Source organism: Centroberyx affinis, unplaced genomic scaffold (assembly GCF_046629955.1).
Source record: "Centroberyx affinis isolate AG114_WGS23_722 - 3 ecotype Tasmania unplaced genomic scaffold, CSIRO-AGI_Caff_v1 ptg001530l_1, whole genome shotgun sequence".
NCBI classification, from domain to species: Eukaryota; Metazoa; Chordata; class Actinopteri; order Beryciformes; family Berycidae; genus Centroberyx; species Centroberyx affinis.
In genome coordinates, this window is record NW_027279989.1 from 102,771 (window position 1) to 123,259 (window position 20,489).

The following is a 20,489-nucleotide window of genomic DNA, read 5'->3' on the forward strand; positions in this document are numbered from 1 at the left end:
AACATTGTGAGACTACATATAGTGCGTTTTGAAAAAAAGCCATAATGAGAAATGATAAGATACGTACTTAAATTGTTGCTCAATCCCAAAAATGTTTTTTACATATATATTTTAATTATTGAAAAAGCATATTTCACAGGAAAAAAATCGACTGTAACCCGGAGGTATAGGTTTTAGTTCCGGGTTCATGTCATGTTTTCACGTTTGCCTAATGCCAAATGAACTGTCCATTGCGGTGTGAAAGTTTCACAGTTGTGGACATTACTCTTGGTTGCGTTGTCAGGCGAGTGTAAATTCTTGTACATGTAACGACAGGCGTACTGGTCGGCTCGCAAGAAGATTATCCAGAGACTGCTACTAGCTAGCTAAAGAGCCATCCGTCAAGAGGGGGAAGAAGCGACCTCTCACTCTGCCAATATTTTCGGGTACCACAGAACTTCGCAGACCAGTTTTCTCTCAGTGAAGTTAAAGAAAAAGTTACCAGAGTCGACTTAGTGTTACAGACAACGTATTCGTCAGGGCTAATACCGTATGGTCAAAACCATAATACCACATTTGCATACCAGATGGCAGGCCATGTTTTTACTATTGCGTCATTCATCTTTAAATAGGCAATCTTTGGATTGACCCATGTGGAGCTGTGTCTTTCACTCAGGGATAAACGACTCGTAGATATGTTATCCTACTGTGTCAGACGCTTCCTAACGAGGCGTGAACCCACACTACAAAGCTCACAGTGCGGGGTCGCGCTGGCTTTGCAACACATAAGGCGACGCTTTAGTACGGCAGGAGCTACCAAAGAGTATTATGACCAGGCCAGGACATTACTACAGCTCTGCACCGATAGGTACTACATCTCGCCCGGCCAGACTCACACAGACTCATTTCAACGTGGGATGAGCTGCAGCTATGGGCCCCTGGGCATGGAGCTGAGGGAAAACCTCCTGGACCAGTGGTGGCTCTCTGTAACCCGGTCCAGTGCTCAGGTGTTTGGGACGAGCACCCTGAACTGCAGCAAGGACAGAGCTGTGCGGGGAGACGGGCAGCTGAAGGTGGTTGACATGGAGAGCTTAAACCGAGTGCTTGACCTGAAAGAGCTGAGCAAGGACCAGCTCATCCAGCAGGTGCAGCTGCTTCTTCAGAGCTCGGCATCTTTGAGAACAAGCTTTCTGCAAGGTAGAGTGCTGTATACACCACATGTCAGAGGTTAGAAGCATTCACAGTAGGCACATAGGATTATTATGCTATGGTTTCACAGGTGTGCTGTAAGTCACAATTTGAAGAGGGATGAAAGGGGATGGCCATACATTTGTTAACATGATTGATGGCGCGTATCCCCTTTTTGTTGGGGAAAAATGACATCAAACCATATTTAATATTTACATGTGTTGTGCTTTGTGTCGTCCCAGGTGCCTTGGAGCAGTACGTCCCCTCACTGGAGCTGGTGAACAGAAAGTTACCCTTCGGCCTGGCTGAGACCGGTCTGTGCTTCCAGCCCTCCGATGGCTCCGGTTGGTGAGGCTTCTTCTACTCTCTGTTGTTCTAATCTGCTTCATCCTTTTTCTGTCCCTCCACCCTGGTACATGGTATACAGGAAGTTATGTTGTCATGGTGTCTGTCTGTCTGTGTCTCTGTCTGTCTGTGTGTAGACACAATAACTCAAGAACAATACACGATAGAAACTTCATACACCACAGGTTCCCCCTATAGAGTAGATGAGCTGATCTACCAGTCATCATCAGTTTTGCTGGGCATGATGTCACTAATTGATTGCCTTTAGGATATTATACACTATTCATAGTGTAAATAATATTTCCAGCAGTTAATTCTATTTTGTCTGTGCTAAGCAAACAAAGTCTGTGGTAATGGCTACAGAATGGATTCCATTCAATTATCATCTTAATTTGACCAGATCAACATCAAATTCATATTTACTGGACATGGCTTCTGCAATAGGTTAAAACAGTAACCTCTATCATACTTTACACCATTTTCTGTATGAATAAAATGTAATATTATCACATCTAAATGACACAAGTGATCGTTGCATCAAACCCTGTGAATTGGTAAACATTAAACTAATAGCTAACTGTTATATAATAAAGTGTCTGTCTCTGCCAGCCCTGGTGAAATCACCCAGACGTCTCTGGTGTGGTTCTGCTCCCCCCGTACCTCTTCCCAGTGGCTGGACCACTGGGCACAACAGAGGCTGCAGTGGTGGAGGAAGGTGAGTGTGTGAGGCAGCGTCTCCACAGAAATATGTCAAAAATCCTGCTCCAGATCTATGACACAAAAAGTCTCCTTTTAAAGCAACACAGATTCTTTTCTTTTTTTTTGGTAATTAACATCAGTGAACCATGCTTCTATGCATCCCTACTCTGTATCAAAATACTGACTTCTTCAATTTATGCATAACTAGGCTGCAGTTTTTTCTTTGAGGGTTTCAGGCAGCTTTGTAAACAAGGAATTGGTCTATAAATCAAGTTACATGTCAGAGAAAGTCTTTCATTTTATTTAAACTGACAAAATCCTAAGTATTAGTATCAATATCGTGCATCAGTAGCTGGAACACAGAATGGGTTGTGGAATGGCTTTCCCCATCTAATAAGCAGCATTATATTGTCTTGAGCCTCAGTCCTAAAGTATTGGTTCCCATCTTTGGTTTTTATTGTGGTTACTTAAGATTAAAATTACATCAGCATAACTTCAGTAGATTAAATCATGTCATCCCTCTTTCTTCCACTATATCATCTCCCTTCATCAATCCACCCCTCTATCCCGGTGTCCATCCGTCAATGCATGCGTTCATCCATCCATCCATCCATCCATCCTTCCTACTACAGTTTGCCTTGGGTCCATCAGACTTCAGCAGCAGTGACATCCCAGAGGACGAGCTGGCAGCGGGGGCGTCCCGCGGTGTGAGGATCCTCTACGGTTTCCCGTGGGGACAGGAGCCGCTGGAGACGCTGCTGAGCCGAGGACACACTGAGCTGGTGCAGGCGCACAGAGGAGTCCGCAACAAACTGCAGGTCAGCAGGCGCGCTCAGCTCAGTGTTTTAATGTGGATGTGTTTTTGGTGATGCATCTGCACGCCATTGTTGCACTGCAGCTGTTAAGCAGCCATTGCTGAAAAGTAGGTTTGAGGTTATAGAGGCTTTGCAGTTGCATCATACCTCTAGCAACCACAGCTGGTGCCGTCATGGAGGTCCACTGGACAAATGACTATATCCAAATAACACCTAAATATATAACAACCAGGCTGGAAAAATAGAGATGTGTTAAAAAAGATTGTGATGGTGTCAGAGTAGGTCCATTCTGTAACGCTGTTAGTTTTTGTCTTTGTTAGCCAGCTAACTAATTAGGCTTGTTAATGTAGCAAAGCAACTGCTGTTAATGCTAACATGAAACTACTGGCCACTGCTAATGCTAGCTTCAACTAGATAAGTTAAGTAGCAAACCATATGTGTTTGCGACAAGACAGTGATAGTTAGCTAGCTAACAAGCTGACATTATGTAAACACAAAGTCAATCATATGGTGAAATGACCCGCTCTGATATTCATTGTCAGGCAGTTGCATTGTTTTTGAGTCCCACTGAGCAGCACCTATGTCCTTCTCAACATGCTTCAGTGTCGGGATGGGCAGAAGGCAGTGGTTCCTCACGTTGTCTCTGTAACCGGCAACATGGACCGTGGTGTGAAGGCCTATCTGTACAACTCACTACAGCAGCTGAAGAGAGAAGAGAGCAAGCAGAAACTGCTGCAGAGAAAGGTGACGATCCATACCAACTGTGCCTGTATACAGAACAATAGCAGGGGAAATTATGACATTCTCATTTACTTCTCATTTATTGTGATTTTTCATAAGGGTCTTCCTAGATTATGCATTACTCTTCACTGAGTTTGGTTCACCATTGATTTCAGGTTCTGAAGCTGCATCCCGTGTTGGCTCCAGTCAAGGTGGCTTTGGACATGGGCGGGGGAGCCAATATGGAGCTGAGACGGGTAGGAAGCTTGTGTTGACTGAACACATAAATGATAATCAGGGCCGGCTCTAAACTGCTGGAGGCCCTTGGCAAAATTTTATTTGGAGGTCCCATTTTGGGACGAATCCTCCCCGCCATCAAGCAATAAAGACTGAGGCAAAAATGTGTGTTTAAGCACTGTATTTTTGTTAGCTATTATAAGATATAGCACATGAATATCAAAATAAAATGTAATAAATACAAAGGTGAGTGTGGCTCTCTCCTCTTGTGTGGACATGAGCTTAAAATGAGGACTTTCAAGACTGCAGTGGCTTTAGAACTGTTAACAGATGAACGTTGATGTCACTTATCTTGACCAATACTGGCACTGTTTTGTCCAGCTCACTATTGCTGTCTGGGTTCTCTGTCCTTGTGGCTTGTGGTTCTGTTGCCTCAGTTCTGTCTAAGAGTTTCAACATTGTTCCTACGAAATGTAGCATATGTGTCAACATTAAAATATCAGAAAATAACAGACTGGAGAGCAAAAAGTGAAATTCCACTGACTGTACATAATACAACTCTAAACTGGAAATCATTACATACTTTACCTTCTCTACAACTAGCCTAAATGAACTTAGCATTTTCATGGACAAAGTTCTGAGACTAGAATCCAGTAAAATATTAACAGAAAACTAATTTTACCATTACAACTTAAATTGCAATTACATCTCCTTGAACAAGGCTGCATTATTTTGATCTCCACATGCAGTCAAAAAACACAATAGTACAAATCAGTTAAACCAACTGCCAGGAACCATCTCGAATTCGCATCTATTTTCGTTACTATCTCAAACTTCCCTGGACTAAATTTAGTGATTGATTGAATATTTTGCTGTCTAGCTAAACAAAGCTCCTGTTATATTAGCCTACACTGCATAGCAAGGGAACTAATGTCTATAGCTAGTAGTGTTAACTGCACTGCTACCACTTATCTGCAGATGAAGCAACTAAATTAGTGTAAATGCACAATTATTTGAAATGCCACTGCAATGGTTCCGCAGAATCAGTGCTTTGATTGGTTTTATGATCACTTGCAAGTCATTTATCCAATAAGAACTGGGGTTTTTTTCGACTGTAGAAAAAAAAAAGGGCTGCGTGAGGGAGGGAGCGCCGGCCCTGATGATAATGTTACATTAATTTCTTCTTCCTTAACTCCATGTGAATACAGATATCTAAAAACTTAATACAAGTGCTGTGCAGAAAACAAACATTCACGTGAATGCAATAGAGTCAGCATAAAGTTATACAATTAAACTTATGTTTTTGATTGTGTGGGCATTTCTCCAGGTGGAATAATGAGCGATTACTTCATTTGTAGGTTTGTGAAGGCCTGCTGCAGGAGTTCCTGGAGGATAGGATCTCTGCATGGCCTGGATATCTGGAAACCATGCCAACATCCACATCCATGGAGCTGCTGAACGCCAAGTAAAGTGCTGCTCAGCGTTTTGATGCTACACTGATTAAAAACCTCTCTAAGGGTTCAAAACAATTACATAGATTGGCTCTGTGGCAAGTAGATTGCTCATGAGGAGCAAATTATGGAAGTTCCTCTTCCTGTGGGCTCATTTTGTATGTGTGTGTGTGTGTGTGTGTGTGTGTGTTTTCCAGGTATGATGAGATGGGAGTTCTCTTCACTGTGGTGATCAGCAAGAACACACTGGAGAGCGGCCTCCTGCAGGTCCGCAGCAGAGACACCACCATCATGCAGACCATGCACATCTCCGAGATCAAGAACTTCCTCAGCAGATACATTTCTGCTGCTGACAACATCTGAACTATGTAATGTGTATAATATGTGATAAGAACTACATCACCGTCTGTACTCTGCAGTGTTAAATAGTGCTGGTCGTATGGGTGGAGGATGGGGAAAGATGTCTAGTTTGGTGTCTTTTTTTTTTGTCTGTTTTTGCAAAGAATATCTCAAAGTATATGTTTTCCATTAAAATATCTCGCTTTTTTAATATTGTTTTTTTTTTTTGTGGTGATGGTCTTTGTGCTTCACGGTAGCTGTTGTGGATTACATTTGATTATGAATGACACTTGTGCTTCAAATCATCCCACACTTTCTAAACAATGAAACAAGTATGACAGTGGTTTTGAATAGGGAGGTAAGCAATATAAGAGTCTGTAATGTGATTCCAGAAGCAAAGCACGATAGCCCTTCAAAATAATGTGTGGGACAGTGCTGTTTATTGTGTCTTTGAGTTTAGTATTATGTCATTTTAGAGGGTGATGGATTGGGATGATGGCAGAGGTTAAATTCTAATTATAGTGATTTCCCTGTGCAAGTATAATTCAATGAATCATGCCAGAATGGAGTAGGGAGTAGAGGGGAATGACGTGGCAAAGCTCTTCCAGTATCTTTGTGGTAAATCGTCCTGTCTCCCTCTGGTGCTGCTTTCAAAGTTGTGTGAGAAAGCTTGAATTCTCTATGGGAAATAAGCTATAAAAAATACTCGATGGAAACATGGTAAGGACCCCATTCCCTTGCCAAATTGTGTATTTCTCAATGGGGAAAATACTTGGAATGATTGGAGATTTTCTTTAGGAGACCAACAGCAGGGGCGCTAGTCGCAAATGTTTTTTACTTCTGACGATGACGGGTCAAAATCTCGCGAGCGTAGGTGTACATAAGCCCCTCCCTCTACAGTCATTGGTCCCTGGCTTCTCTTCCAGGGCATGTGTGCTGCTCTGCCGTTAGCATTTGGACATGGCCGCAGACAAGCAAAAAGAGGCGAAATTAGCCAACATGGACGAAAATAAAGAAAATTCAACGGACGGAGGAGTTGGACTGGAAAGTATCCTTCTCAAAAACAGACTGTACGCTCAGCGCCGCTGTGCGGTTAGTTGGCATCTTTGCCCCAACGACAGTGGCTGAACGCTAGCTAACATTAGCGAGCTAGCATAGAGGATAGCTAACTTAGGCTACGTGTCATAGTGTAGCAGGCTTACCCTGTCGGTAGCAACTATGAAAAGCGGATAAACCTATGTAGTTTGTCAAATAAATGTTCATTAATTGTTGCAGTCAGGATATGAATTGATTTGTATAGCGATACACGTGTTCATTTGCCCACTCCCCTGCTAAAAGCTTTTGCCAGCTGTTGTCACCAGCGAGTTTTTCTAGCTAACATTACATTGCCGTTAACGTTACCTGCAATAATATGTCACAGCAGTGGACTCGTACTGTACTGTATCGAGCTATCCATAAAATGCCATGACAGCACACTTTTGTGAATAACAAACTTCCCCTGGAGTCCCATATGTGTGATGAACAAGTTGTAGCCAAGCTTGTCCCTTAACAATGAATTGCAGTTTTGCAGATCATCAAGGATTCCCAGCAGCAGCATGGCCTCAGGCACGGAGACTACCAGAGATACAGGTGAGCTATGGCTACAGATGGTCCAATGGTGCAGACTGCTGCCTCCGGAGCCTCATTACCCCACTGTGTGGACCCCATGGCCACAGAGACTTATCTGGGTGTAGGGTCTTTGTAGCTTAGAAGTGCAGAACGTGAAGTCATTTAACAGTCAAAACAGTCACAACAGTCCAGAACATCTTCAGAGGTCTTGGGTGATTTGTGAAGGCCTTCAACATTCATCAGTGTCTGTCAAATATTCATACTTTTTATCAAGCAGACCAAAATTCTTGTTTAGTACCTCAAGAACAAGCACTATGCTTGGAGGAAGCTATTGCCACGTGCTTCATGTGAAACATATGTGCTGCTGTTTCACTGGACTAAAACCCACTGGAAACTAATGTGTATTCCAAAAAGTATTGGGGTGTTCTTTACACTCTATCATTATCAGCATTTCAGCTGTTTTAGATAGGCCCAAGTCTAAATTCTATACGGATGATGAATAATAATTGAAAAGAGGATAAAGATGTGCATAATTTTAGGATAGTACTTTTATAAAGGAACACACTGGAAATAAATCTGTGAATTGTAATGCCATCATGTCTGTATCACTCCTTCCAGGGGATACTGCTCCCGCCGCCTGCGTCGTCTGCGCAAGACGCTGGGCTTCAAGATGGGCAACAGACACAAGTTCACTGGGAAGAAAATTACCGTGGAAATGCTTTCTGACAACAGGTGAGGGGTGGATGGTGTCAGTAGGCTGGGCAGGGCATTCTACCACAATAATGTTATGGATAACGCTTACACTGACAAACTGGCATGTTTGTAGTTCATTGCAGGGCTGCAACAAATAATTATTTTCATTATTGATCTATTATTTTTTTGATTAATCACTTAATCTACAAAATGTAAAAAATGACAAATGCCCATTGCAAGTTATCAGAGCCCAAAGTGATTCTTAAAATAGCTTACTTAGTCTGACCAGCAGCCAAAAATCTGTAGCAAGATGTAAGCGGCAAGTGGCTGGTGTTTTTACTTGATAAATTACTAAAATGATTGATTATCAAAATTATAATCGGTTGATAATTCTGTTGAATGATTAATTGAGTAATTGATTCAGCACTATTTGAGTATGGTCCTCTGTCTCATGATTATGTTCTTTCTGATAAGACTTTGAGCAGTAAATGAAGTGTCTGTATTTCAATGAAGCACTTGGAGAATTGTGACACATTTGATTATTTTGCATCTCCCTGACTTAGTCTCATGAGAAGTGACCTTTATGACCCCAGGAAGAGTAGCTGCTGGAACCAAGAATGACACAAATAGGAATTTAAATAATAAATAGAACTTAAGCAACACAAGACACCTGTTGTGTCTAAATGCCTGAAATGTCACTGTAAAATTGTACATAACTATTGCGACCACCTCTCTATCTCAGGTACCTGTTGCTTGTTCTGATGGAGGCGGAGCGGGCGTGGAGCTACGCCATGCAGCTGAAGCAGGAGGCCAACACCGAGCCCCGCAAGCGCTTCCACCTGCTGGCCCGGCTGCGTAAGGCCGCCAAGCACGGCGAGAGGCTGGAGAAGCTGTGCGATAGCCCCTGTGTGGACGCCAAGACCAAACTGGAGGCACAGGTACACAGGAGGGAGGTCACCTTTAAATTGGACTCTGAGGCACTGGTGGCTGCATGGAATAAGTGGCATACAATGCTACAGGTTCAAACAGGGTTCACAACTGTTGTCATGTCATCCCATGTCTCTTCCATTTTTCTTGTCACCCATCACTGTCTGCCCTCTAGTGAAGCGAAATCCTTGACATTGTCGATATACAGAACCTAATGTATTTACATATATGACTGTATTCCGAGGAGCATGTAGAGCAATGGACAAAACCGTAATTTATTCAGTCTTAATTACCTGAATTTGATGCAGCTCAACCTAGAAGGGTCTGGATCCAACTGAAGGGACATGGGGCAGTGATTTTAGCCCGAGTTTGTCTCCTCATTCTTAAGACCCCCACTAACCAGAGGTTAATGTTGTTTACTGTAGGCCTACACTGCCTACCTGTCTGGCATGGTGGAGTTTGAGCTGCAGGAGTGGAAGCCTGCCATGGAGGCCTTCAACAAGTGCAAGTGAGTTTTGACATTACTTAATTTTCTGGGCTGGTGTGGATTTTATACGGTGTAAGAATATGAAGTTGGCCCCGTTGTATATTTAGTCACCAATGTATTGTGTGTTTTGAAGAGATTTAATGCACATAGGATGGCTTTTTTTAAAATCCCCTTTTCTGTAAATCAGTCTTGTAAATTCTACCTCTTTATTAATAGGGCTGTAGGACAGCTCGACCTCACATCTGTCAGTTTACCTTGTCCTGATGCCAATGTTTCACAAACAGTTGACAAGCACACATAACACAAATTAGATTCTTTGCCAGTCAATGCTCTGTTTGTCTGTCAGGACCATCTATGAGAAACTGGCCAGTGCTTTCACTGAGGAGCTAGCGGTGCTGTATCATCAGCGTGTGGAGGAGATATCGCCCAACATCCGCTACTGTGCTTACAACATTGGTGAGCATTACAAACCCAAACCGAATCCCATAAACATCACAGTAAATCATTCACAGTTCTCACACAAGCATGCATACAGCACATGTCCCACAGAACACACACACACACACACATACAGTATATGATATGTGACTGTTTCCCGCCTCCTGATTGCAGGTGATCAGAATGCCATCAATGACCTGATGCAGATGAGACTGACTGGAGGGGGTGGAGGCATGATGGCTGAGAAGCTAGAGGTGAACAGTCTGAACTGAGGAATTGAAAGCATTTTGTATTTTAAATTATAGTACAAGTCCTCGCAGTCCAGAAAAAAACACTTTCAAGTTCTTTCCGCATAGAATGCAGTAGCATGTGTCACTCAAATGGGAAGCACACGCTGAGACAAAACCAAGACATCGTGAGGAAGGTTCTGTGAAATATCAGCTGTATGTAGGCTACAGTTCGTGCTGGCTCTAAATATAAATTAAATACACTTAATTTTATGCGTATGTGTATTTGATTTAAAAAGAAAAAGGACCTAACCTTTGTAAATTATGGGCAGAAATGCGCTCTTGATTTTATAAAAGTTGTCTTTTGTAATTGGTGAAATCCAAAGATATTGGATGTTAAAACACATTTTACACTTTTGTCCTGTATGCTTTGGTGCTTGTTTATTGGAAAATCAATAATGTTCCATAAAACAGTCTTTCATAATGTGTTTTTTTTTTCCGGCAGACCCTGATCACCCGGACGAGAGCCAAGCAGGCAGCCACCATGAGTGAGGTGGAGTGGCGGGGGCGCACGGTGCCGGTCAAGATCGACAAGGCCCGCATCTTCCTGCTGGGTCTGGCAGACAATGAGGCCACCATCGCTCAGGTCAGCCACTGCTTTGCCCTCAACAAGTTGAAGTCACAAAGAGATGAAAAATGACTTTCTTCACCTTGTTGGCCAATTCTCCATATCATAATGTAAAAAATGTACAAATATTATTTTAGTAGCAAGTATCTTTACAGCAGTTATGTAAAACAGTACCACTAAGGGACTCAAGGTGTCGCCAAAGTTTCAGTTTTACGGGGTAAAATGTTCACATCTCATTTCACCTCTTCCTCACAACAGTAGTAACTTAAATTGCGCACTTCCTTAAACTTCCAGTAGGTGACACTCATCACAGTAGTCAGCTGTGGCCCCCCACTGCCATAATGCCGATCCCTCCTGGGTTCCTGCACCTGAAGGCTCGCCTCACCCTGCAGACACACCTGTCACACCCACAGCTACTCAGGGCTCTGGCATGCAGCCCCTCATCGCATGACTGCATTCTGTGCATTTCAGCCCACACATGAATACGGGACTACACCCAGCAGGTCTCTGTGGACAGATTAGCATCAGCATCGCTAAATGCCTTTCAGTTCCTTTTGTGGCGCTCACCTGTAGCATTTCAGGCCATTGTTAAGCCACTGGTGGATGAGACGGACTTTGTTTGGGAAGCCACTTTGAAGCTCCTGCCAAACAATGCATATGTATGTCTCATACATGAACATTTTTATGTACGCTTCTATATTTTATCATCTGCAGGCCTAAATGCGCAATATACAATAATTCCCTCATTAACTATCATTGCAAGCAGTAAAAAGATTTAAAAAAAAGCAAAAGGGCAAACTTGGTTGCCACTTCGCTTGGATTATAAAGTAGAAAGTCAGAGGATGATCCAGTAAGTGCTGAAGCCTCCTTGTGCGTTACACATGATCATCAGTTTCTGGCCTTTGGGGACAGGAAATGCCTTATTGGGTCATAGATCGGCCCGTTCAGAGACTTCTCTACTCCTCCCTCCAATAATCGGTCTATCCATCCAGCCCTCCCTCTGAACAACAGAAGATGCTTAGCAGGTTGAGCCAGTCGCACTAGGCGTTGCCAGGGTGTTGGCATGAGTTTATGTGGCACTTAATAACAGCAACCCTCTGGGTGGATGAGAGATGCCTTATAACCTGCCTGTTAATTAATATTATTACGTGGAATTTTCTTGTAGCATTCCTCCTCTTGTTCTCCACGGTGTTATTGCCTAAGAGTTTTCTGCCCCTTTTGAAGATGTGACAACATCAGCAGTGTCATTATCAAAATATTACATAGTTTTGACTGACTCATGCATGAGCTGCATCATCCAAACTTGATTACAACATTCCTTCTCCTCACATTCAGTGGCTGACATTTCTCCTGTGTATTTATATATTTTGCACATAGCCATATTTAATGTTCCCATATTGCACCACATAAACTGGATTACAGTAGGGCAACACAGGCCTATTGTGAGAGTGTGGATGGAAGAAAAGTATATGGGATGTAAAGAACAATCCTCTTATTCACAGACCTGAGCTGTGTAACTCTAGAGCCTCTGACTGTTGATCTGCTGTATACAGGAATGCATCTGCAACCTGCTCAGCTGCATACCTCTGGCTCCGCCACTCGGACACAATCACATTCCTGCTTTGTTTTACTCTCGGTTGTATCTGTCTTTTTAAAAGGGTGAAACATTTAATCGTATCGGCATGATTGACGTTTATTAGTGTAAAGTGTAGCTTTAAATGGGTTGAAAGTGTAGCGACAGTCAACTAATCAGACCATTGTCTACAAGCTTAGAGGTTTTGGGGCACAAGTATGTGTTTTAATGTAGTGTGGTTTGAACTAAAGTTGAATAATTCATTTTTTCCGCTTTGTTTGTCCAACCACTCAACACAGGGGACATTATTTAGACCCTGTAAATATGCCTGATTTTGTCTTATCTGCTAACTTCAACAGTTAACAGAGACTACAGTTCAGGTTTGCTGTTTATAAAAAAAAAAAGAGAAAAAAGAGATTCAGCACCTGAATCGCTGTCTCTGTTGCTCATAATCCAGTCATCAGTCGTCTGTCAGTTCATGTCAGTGACAAAATTGCAGATATGCTGTACATAAAGCACTGATCACATCATGATTTTGTCACTTTTGTTGTGCAAATTTGAGTACAAAATATAAAGAAATTGCATAAATGCTGTTAGAAATAGTAGCTAACATTTTGTATTAACACAAGTATTTATCAAGTAATGGGATTTATTTTGCGTTTGTGTTGCGCAGGCAGCTAACGAGGAGACCAAAGAGCATCTGTATGAGACCCTGCTGGCCGAGTGCAGAGACACCATCCAGGCCGTGAGAGAGGAACTCAAGACCGAGGCGGTAAGAGGAGCGAGGCTGAGGCCAGAAGAGTTGATGCATTTAAGTTTTGGAGTTGAGATGTATGGGTATGGGCTGACAAACAGGAATGTGAAGATAGTTTTATTTTTTTCTGTTGCTTGTTCTTGCAGAAGCAGAGAGAGAGGGGCTCTGATGCAGACAGTAGCAAGGTGTCCAACCTGCAGTTCCTGCACAGGTAAAAAAAAAAAAAAGCATTTACATAATTCAACCACATCAAGAAGTGTTGGGTTATGATTGCACATGAAGCATGGATCAAGAGATCTTGCAGAGAAAACTGTTTGTTTTTTCTTTATTGTTTTTGCAGTAACTCTTTCGATACATTTTGCATCATCCACAGACGTAGGTTCTTGCCTGTGATAACACTGAATACTTATTTGGCTTTTAGTTATTTGCAGACTCTTCCCCTCCCCTACTATTCCTCCCTGAGGTTTCCTTAATAAGTGAATAATTCAGTCCTTGCTGTTCTCTCTCCCAGTTACCTGACCTACATCAAGCTGTGTACGGTGGTGAAGAGGAACGAGAGCATGGCCCACACACTGCAGGCCAAGCTGAAGGAACCCCAGGCCGACGAGAACAAGAGGGGCCCCCGCCCACAGGACCTCATCCGCCTCTATGACATCATCCTGCAGGTACACACACACACACACAACAAAATTGTCCGGTCAGTAGATATATCATGACCTTTGAATTAGAAGGTTCTGTCTGCATGGAGTGGAGGTCTGAGATTTGGAAGATCATGAATATGAGGATAACTTGGCTAAAAAAAGGCAGATAGAACCTTATAATTCCAAGCTCATGTCATAGCAAAGTTTAATGAGTTTTGCACCTCAGTCTAAAATACTCATCCATAATAGTGGCACGTGGCAGTGGTTAGTTTAATAAACGCTTCAGTAGGAATCTGCTGTTAGTCACAGCCTCTCATTCACAGGTTCACAGCAGCTCTTAAGTGTGATGAGCTGATCTGTGTTGATGTATGATCTGTGTCAACAGTAAAGGCTGAGAACTTCACCTCGTTTAACGGACTCTGTCACCTCCTTGTCACAGTGTAACAAACTGTAACTTTCAAGCAGGATTTGGATGAATGTCTTTCACTCGTTTCGGTGTATTTATGTTTACATCCCCCCCCCCTCGCCCTCTAACCTCCATCTCTCCAGAGTCTGGCTGAGCTGTCTACCCTGCAGGGTCTGGAGGAAGACCACACCTTCCAGAAGGAGGTGGCTCTCAAGATGCTGGTCTACAAGGCCTACAGGTCAGGCATGCACATATTTTAAATGCTTTATCTGCATCGCCCAATCAACTGCTACATACACGATTCAAATAGTGATAATGATTGGACTCTTAAGGCTGCATAAAGCATCATCTCTACCAGTTGGCCAGGCTACCAGTGACTACTTGTGTTTTTATGTCTTTGTAAAGCATGTTGTAACTTGTTTTTGAAAAGTGCTATATAAATAAAGCTTACTTACTTACTGAAATGTAGCGCCAAGTTAGCTGTTCAGACAATCACACACTGTATTCCTCTCATCACTGCTATCCTCTGTTTTATTTCTCTAGATTATGACTATTGACTATTCAGTTCTCTGAAAAACTAGCATCTTCTCTCTCTGTCCCCTTGTCCCTGCTCTCCTCCCTTCTTTTAAAAAAAAAAAAAAAAATCTTGATTCATGTTTTGTGCCGTTCCTCTGTTCCCCCTCATAGGTGTTTCTTCATAGCCCAGTCCTATGTGCTGGTGAAGAAGTGGAGCGAGGCGCTGGTGTTGTATGAGAGGGTGCTGAAGTACGCCAGGGAGGTCCAGTCTAAGGCCAAGAGCCTCAACAGCAGTCTCAAGGTTGATCATCTACACACACACACAAACAGCACCTTAAATGCTCTCTACTTCTTCAAATGTCACATACATTCATGCATTAAGATTCTCTATTTAACTGTATTTGGGAATTGAACAGTTTGAAACTTGCCTGAATGATATGGGATCAAAGCAGTGCTGGTGTCTGTATTTCACCACTGACTTAACTGCTCCTACAGGATCTCCCTGATGTTCAGGAACTCATCGCTGAGGTCAACGCCGAGAAATACTCCCTTCAGGCTGCTGCCATTTTGGGTGAGAGCACACTTGAACCTCAACTGAGCTGAATGTTTAGACGTCTGCTCTGTTTTTTTTTTTTACCGTTCTGCTTGTTTTGAGTGTGTGAGTGACCCTGAGGTTATGCGTTCATTTGTTCATTTTAGACACTGATGAGACGGCTGAAGTTCCCTCCCAGCAACAGGTGAAAGACAACACGGTAAGAGGACAAAACATCATGATGGTCCTTGGTAAAAATAAGTCCAAATTTAGAACCTCATTACAGCCAGTGGGAATCAGTTGACAGTTTTGGTGCCTCCACACCACTAAGATTAAGATGAACTCTATTGTCCCTCAAAGGGGAATTTGTCTCGTGCTGCTGCTGTTAAAAGAAACATCAGAACAGGCTTTAACAGACATGGACAAATATCTTTGAATACAAGACGATAAACTAACAACATCAGTGTAAAAGATAAGACAGTACAGTCTGCAGACATCCGCAGAGTTAAGTGTTGCCCTGGGCGTTCAAGGCCTTTGCAACTTGAGCAACTAGAAGCAGGAAGCCAGTTCCTTCTCGCATCACTGAAAGAAGTGGATGATATATTGATGTGACGGTGTTTGTCCTTTACCCCCTCTCCTTCTCACTCCTTCCCCTCCCTGCAGCGCCTCTGCGACCGCCTGGAGACCTTCCGGCTTGACCCCGCCCTGGTGGGCAAGCAGCCCAATCTGGTCCAGTTCCCCCCTGACTTCCAGCCGATCCCCTGCAAGCCCCTGTTCTTCGACCTCGCGCTCAACCACGTGGCCTTCCCGCCCCTGGACGACAAGGTGGAGCAGAAGGGCAAGGGCGGCCTGACCGGCTACATCAAGGGCATCTTTGGCTTTGGCAGCTAAATCGAGCCCCAGGCTTTGGCAAGGCCTGCAGAGGAAGACCACAAGGCCCTCAGTCCCACCGCGAACAACCAGACTTGGGTCAGTTGTTAGTTAGAATCACTTCAGTTACTTTTAGTGTTTGCTTTTCACTGCCTAACGTGCAAGATGGGCGGAGTTGGCAATTTTGAGGCAGTCAGATTGGGTCCAGTCTTCCAGGCAAGATCGTAGAAAAGTAATTGAATCCGTTTCAAGTAGCAATATGACCCAAGTCTAACTGCCATCGTTAGTAATAACATCAGGCTGCATGGGCTCCTAGCATACTGGCTCCCTCCTCCATCTGAGCTATGGAGATGGCTCTATGACCTTCAAGTTTTACAGGTTTCTATGCCTTGTTCTTTTGGCTTACACAGCCAAGTTCAATCTCATAATTCTGTTAAGTTAAACTACGCCAGTTTGGCATAATTGTTAGCTTTTTAATTTTTCTTTCCAACATATGTAAGCGCCTTCATGTAATTAAGTCTCCATTTTTGTGTGTGTAAATGAGAGAGGTTCCAATTATCTGTGTTAAGGTTCTTAAACCTTTCGAAACCCAGGATCCTGATTTAGTGAGTGCAGTCTCGTCTTTGGACCCACTTTGATGAATAAAACACAGTAGTGCTCATGTAATGTGGGGAACCACCAGAAATAAGCCTGCGATCCGTTTTGAGTCCTGACCTGTAGTTGGAGAAAGCCTGGCCCATGCGTTTTATCAATCATGATAGTGTCAGAAAGAAGTGTCAGTGACTAAAAAGCGCAGGGACAGGATGACGCACGACAAAGCCATGCCGTCACATGACCGCCTCATTACCAACACTCGAGTCCCAGTGTGAATTTTTTTTTTTGTTCTTTACCTGGACTGTCCAATGTTCTTTAAACTGTAGAAAATAACAATATCATCCACAACAGTTCTCAAGTTGAGGAATAATCTACCCATTGGCATAACACTATCATGTCAGACAACGCTCCCAACTGCTTGAACTTCTGAGCATCATGATACTAATGGTGTCCAACTGTCTAAATGGAAGGATTTCAAGGCACTCCCAGTTATCAATCGGTCTTAAATTTCACATGGAAGTGCAATCTACAAGGGCGCTACTGGCCGAGGAGCCGATTATATCAACATCGAGGTGGGGGAAAAGTATGATCGCAGGCACAGTACATTAGATATGTAATATTTTCCTTTTGATGCGTTATTTACATTTGAGCCGAGGCATATCCATCATTATGCCACAGAACACAGACAGCCATCGAGCGAGAGTTTTTAGTAGCTTTCCATTCACCATGCCACCAAGCCTGTTTGTCCATTGCCATCAATAGTATAAAAGGTCAATAAGGTCATTATCAACAAGAGTCTCTGTAGGAATATGGAATTGCTAGGAAATACAAACTTTTGTGATCCGCTGCTGTTGAAAAACGGTTCGGCAGTCAGTAATGTGAATCACCTCTTCAGCCGTATCCCCACACCAAAGCCACCGGTTTCTGAAGATCCTCAACTGACCTCATTTGCCTGTGATAACTGGCTATATGCTAGCTGGAGGACTGTTTCAGTGTCACGCCTACCCACTACACACTCTTAATGTAAGCTTTACTAATTTTTTTTTTTTTTTTTTTTTTTTTAAATCAAATTTCTTGTTTTAGATTTCTTCCCCCCTCCAGTGTTCTATGTTAAACAGGGTTAAGTCGGGCGTGCTGGAGTACTTCCACGCACTTTACCTCGAAAGGCCTGGGAAATGATTTATTACTCATAAGTAATATTGGAAAATGAGAGTGAGGGTGAACTGAAGCAGCGATGAAATGACTGATAAGAATGTATGATTTGATTTGGGTTCCAGGCCTCTTAATTAAAAACACATTTGCACCAAACATTGCTTGTATCCTGTCTTTTTTTTATTCCATCCTTGGCCTTATCCTCCTTCATTCACTTCTCAAATGAAAACTGCCATCCTCAATTTTGTTAGATGTATTTTTAAAATCATTAAATCAAGGAAGTGAATCCTGAAGTGATTTGTTAGAGACACAAGTTAAGATGTTTGTGTGTGTGTGCAGTTCTGTTGTGGGTGTGGATGAGCGAGGAGTGCATAGGATGCCTCAGCAGGGTGTGAGTGTTTGGTTTAACTTGCTGTACATGCATTTTCATAGGAATGAATCAGTTGCATAGGTGTGTTTTGTTACTTCAACACAGGCGGGCATCCTGCGAGACTTGCCGCCACATTTCAACAACACAATATCACAAGTATCTTTTTAATAATAATGAATTAGCTGTCCCTCCCCCTATTCATGGCCTCTCCGCCTGATGTCTTATCTGCGGCCTGTCATCGCTCCTCTCTCTTCACATTCCTTGTCACTCCAAACAGATAAATCCCCATCTGCAGGACGAGACTTAAAGAGACGGTGGTGATAACATGTACAGTACCGCTTACTTACAGCTGAATGCGTTGCTCAAGAATGCTGTTGAAAGATTTGTACACCATTCCTTTGCTAAAACCACACAGGCAGGTGAAAACAGCTTATTTTATACATTCTTATACATTCTTATGTGAATTAAACAGCACTTTCAAGTACAAGAAAAGTACAAGCTTCTAGGTTTTTGTCACATCAGATTTATTATGAACCAGGCAACCATCCTGTGTTTATATCTGTTGTGTATACAGTGAATGAGACAATCTGACACACCCTTACTCTTGTGTTTCTATCTTTTAATTGTTGCTGTTATGGAATATGGCAGCATGAGGATCATTTCTCGCCAGGTTTACCTTGCCCTCATCTCTACATACTGGGCCATAAAACCCAACTGTAAGATTTTGCAGATCACTTTGAAAGCCCAGTGAGGTTTGACCTCCAGTTACATCTCTGACCTGTAAAGCCCTCATGAACCTGGGTGCAACCTTAGATCTAGATTTACAGGTGTTTCTATGTAATGTTTCACACAGTTTTATCTAAAGGAGGAGCAGCTGGGGGTTCAGTGTCTTGCTCGATGGGTATTTCAGGAGTTCATTATTAAAGAAAGGGAGTGCGTTTCTCACTCCCTTCCCCCTGCCCCCTGATTCGTATCAATTTGAACCCATCGTTCCAGGGATTTGAACCAGTGATGCTCCCATTACAAACTTGGTTCAAACCTTCAGGCTACTGCTGCCCCCGAGGAAGAAGAACCCATGAGAGAAAGTATATCGCACAAACTGCTTTGTCAGTGCAGTCAGTAAGTGAGAGGGTTCTCTTCTGACATTTAAACAGGATCAGTACATCTTGCCCCCCCCAAAATATTCAGTCAGGAAACAGAAGGAGATCACTTCCACGCAGCTTCACAGCCACAGGTTACTTGGCAGGAGTTGAAGGCAGAAATATCAGCCTTGATGGGATTGATACTGTTTAAAGCTGAGGTTTCACTTCCGGCTATTTGCATTCTAGACGAATATGCTTCCCAAATATCTCCTCCGATAACAGAAATCTTTTTGCCATCTAAAATCAGAATGTCCCGTGCCCGACAAGCGGACGCACCCAGAAACACACGTATGACCGGGCTCATCAAAAATGTGTGCTCCCTGCTCTGCTCCCCTCTCCAGTCTGTTGCAATGAAAGCTGCCCCGCTGCATTCCTCGCCGTGCTCTCCCTTTGTTGATATGCTACACAGAGAGACGCCCTTATCCTGAACGACTCACGCCTCTCCGGCTTTGGCACGGATGCAGACGTATGGAGCTGTCTTCAGTCACAGCCGTGGCATGCGTCTCTATATGGAGGCATTATGTGGTGGACTATCTTTTTTTTGGCCCTTCTCCAATTTTTGATCTGTTGGCTGTGGATGTGTCTGTAAAGTAATTAAGGTTTATCAAGGTCTTGACTCAGGGTTCATTGCAGGACAGAACCAGTGTAAAGTTGTGGATAAGCAAAACACTCATTCCTATCGCTTCAATTTTAAGTTCAAATGATTTCTTGACCCTGCGAACATTCCATTAGCATTTGGAATCAAGTCTGAAATGCGGCCACCAAAAAAGCCTATCTGTCCACCAAATTTCATGGAAATCTGTTCATAAGGTTTTGAGTTATCCTGCAGTTTCAACTCATCCCCCCCCTACAAATTACAATGGTAGCTATTAATGCCATTAGTCTGTGATTATGATGTTTCCCATATAAGTGAATGATTGGGTACCATGCACCATTGCCTTTTTTATTTGATGTCCCCCTCAATGTCCATCCAGGCCCTTCGAAATTCCACATCTGTGCTAATTAAAGGGCCTCTGCTCCCAGGGAGGGCCTGAGTGTGTGACAGGGGGCCCTAATAAAAAGGCCGGGCATGACAAAAGGAAGGAAGGAGGGAGGGAGAGGAAAAGAGAAGGGAAGGAGGAGTGCGTGGAACAGGTCGGTCCGGTCCTCCTCTACAAG

The 20,489-nt window shown here is 43.1% G+C and overlaps 2 protein-coding genes across 2 annotated transcripts; both read left to right on the forward strand.

The window, feature by feature from the left end:
- Nucleotides 1–195: 195 nt before the first annotated feature.
- On the forward strand, nucleotides 196–5,995 carry polg2 (polymerase (DNA directed), gamma 2, accessory subunit). Its single transcript, XM_071527435.1, has 8 exons — nucleotides 196–1,176; nucleotides 1,410–1,515; nucleotides 2,122–2,227; nucleotides 2,844–3,029; nucleotides 3,630–3,770; nucleotides 3,923–4,003; nucleotides 5,342–5,448; nucleotides 5,632–5,995. The coding sequence occupies exons 1-8, from the start codon at nucleotides 675–677 to the stop codon at nucleotides 5,795–5,797; spliced, it is 1,395 nt and encodes a 464-aa protein (XP_071383536.1). The 5' UTR covers nucleotides 196–674; the 3' UTR covers nucleotides 5,798–5,995.
- A 698-nt stretch (nucleotides 5,996–6,693) lies between these two features.
- srp68 (signal recognition particle 68) lies at nucleotides 6,694–17,968 on the forward strand. Its single transcript, XM_071527429.1, has 16 exons — nucleotides 6,694–6,821; nucleotides 7,336–7,402; nucleotides 8,000–8,113; nucleotides 8,817–9,012; nucleotides 9,427–9,509; nucleotides 9,835–9,944; nucleotides 10,101–10,180; nucleotides 10,659–10,799; nucleotides 13,028–13,126; nucleotides 13,255–13,319; nucleotides 13,620–13,773; nucleotides 14,299–14,393; nucleotides 14,843–14,972; nucleotides 15,167–15,242; nucleotides 15,371–15,423; nucleotides 15,867–17,968. Exons 1-16 carry the CDS (start codon nucleotides 6,734–6,736, stop codon nucleotides 16,092–16,094), a joined length of 1,779 nt encoding a protein of 592 aa, XP_071383530.1. The 5' UTR covers nucleotides 6,694–6,733; the 3' UTR covers nucleotides 16,095–17,968.
- Nucleotides 17,969–20,489: the final 2,521 nt, after the last annotated feature.

Coding starts and splice junctions, on each gene's coding strand:
- polg2 (XM_071527435.1), top strand. CDS start 675: ATGTTATCCTACTGTGTCAGACGCTTCCTAACGAGGCGTGAACCCACA. Junction 2,228..2,843: donor GGCTGCAGTGGTGGAGGAAG/GTGAGTGTGTGA, acceptor TTCCTACTACAG/TTTGCCTTGGGTCCATCAGA. Junction 5,449..5,631: donor ATGGAGCTGCTGAACGCCAA/GTAAAGTGCTGC, acceptor TGTGTTTTCCAG/GTATGATGAGATGGGAGTTC.
- srp68 (XM_071527429.1), top strand. CDS start 6,734: ATGGCCGCAGACAAGCAAAAAGAGGCGAAATTAGCCAACATGGACGAA. Junction 10,800..13,027: donor ATGAGGCCACCATCGCTCAG/GTCAGCCACTGC, acceptor TGTGTTGCGCAG/GCAGCTAACGAGGAGACCAA. Junction 13,320..13,619: donor AACCTGCAGTTCCTGCACAG/GTAAAAAAAAAA, acceptor TCTCTCTCCCAG/TTACCTGACCTACATCAAGC.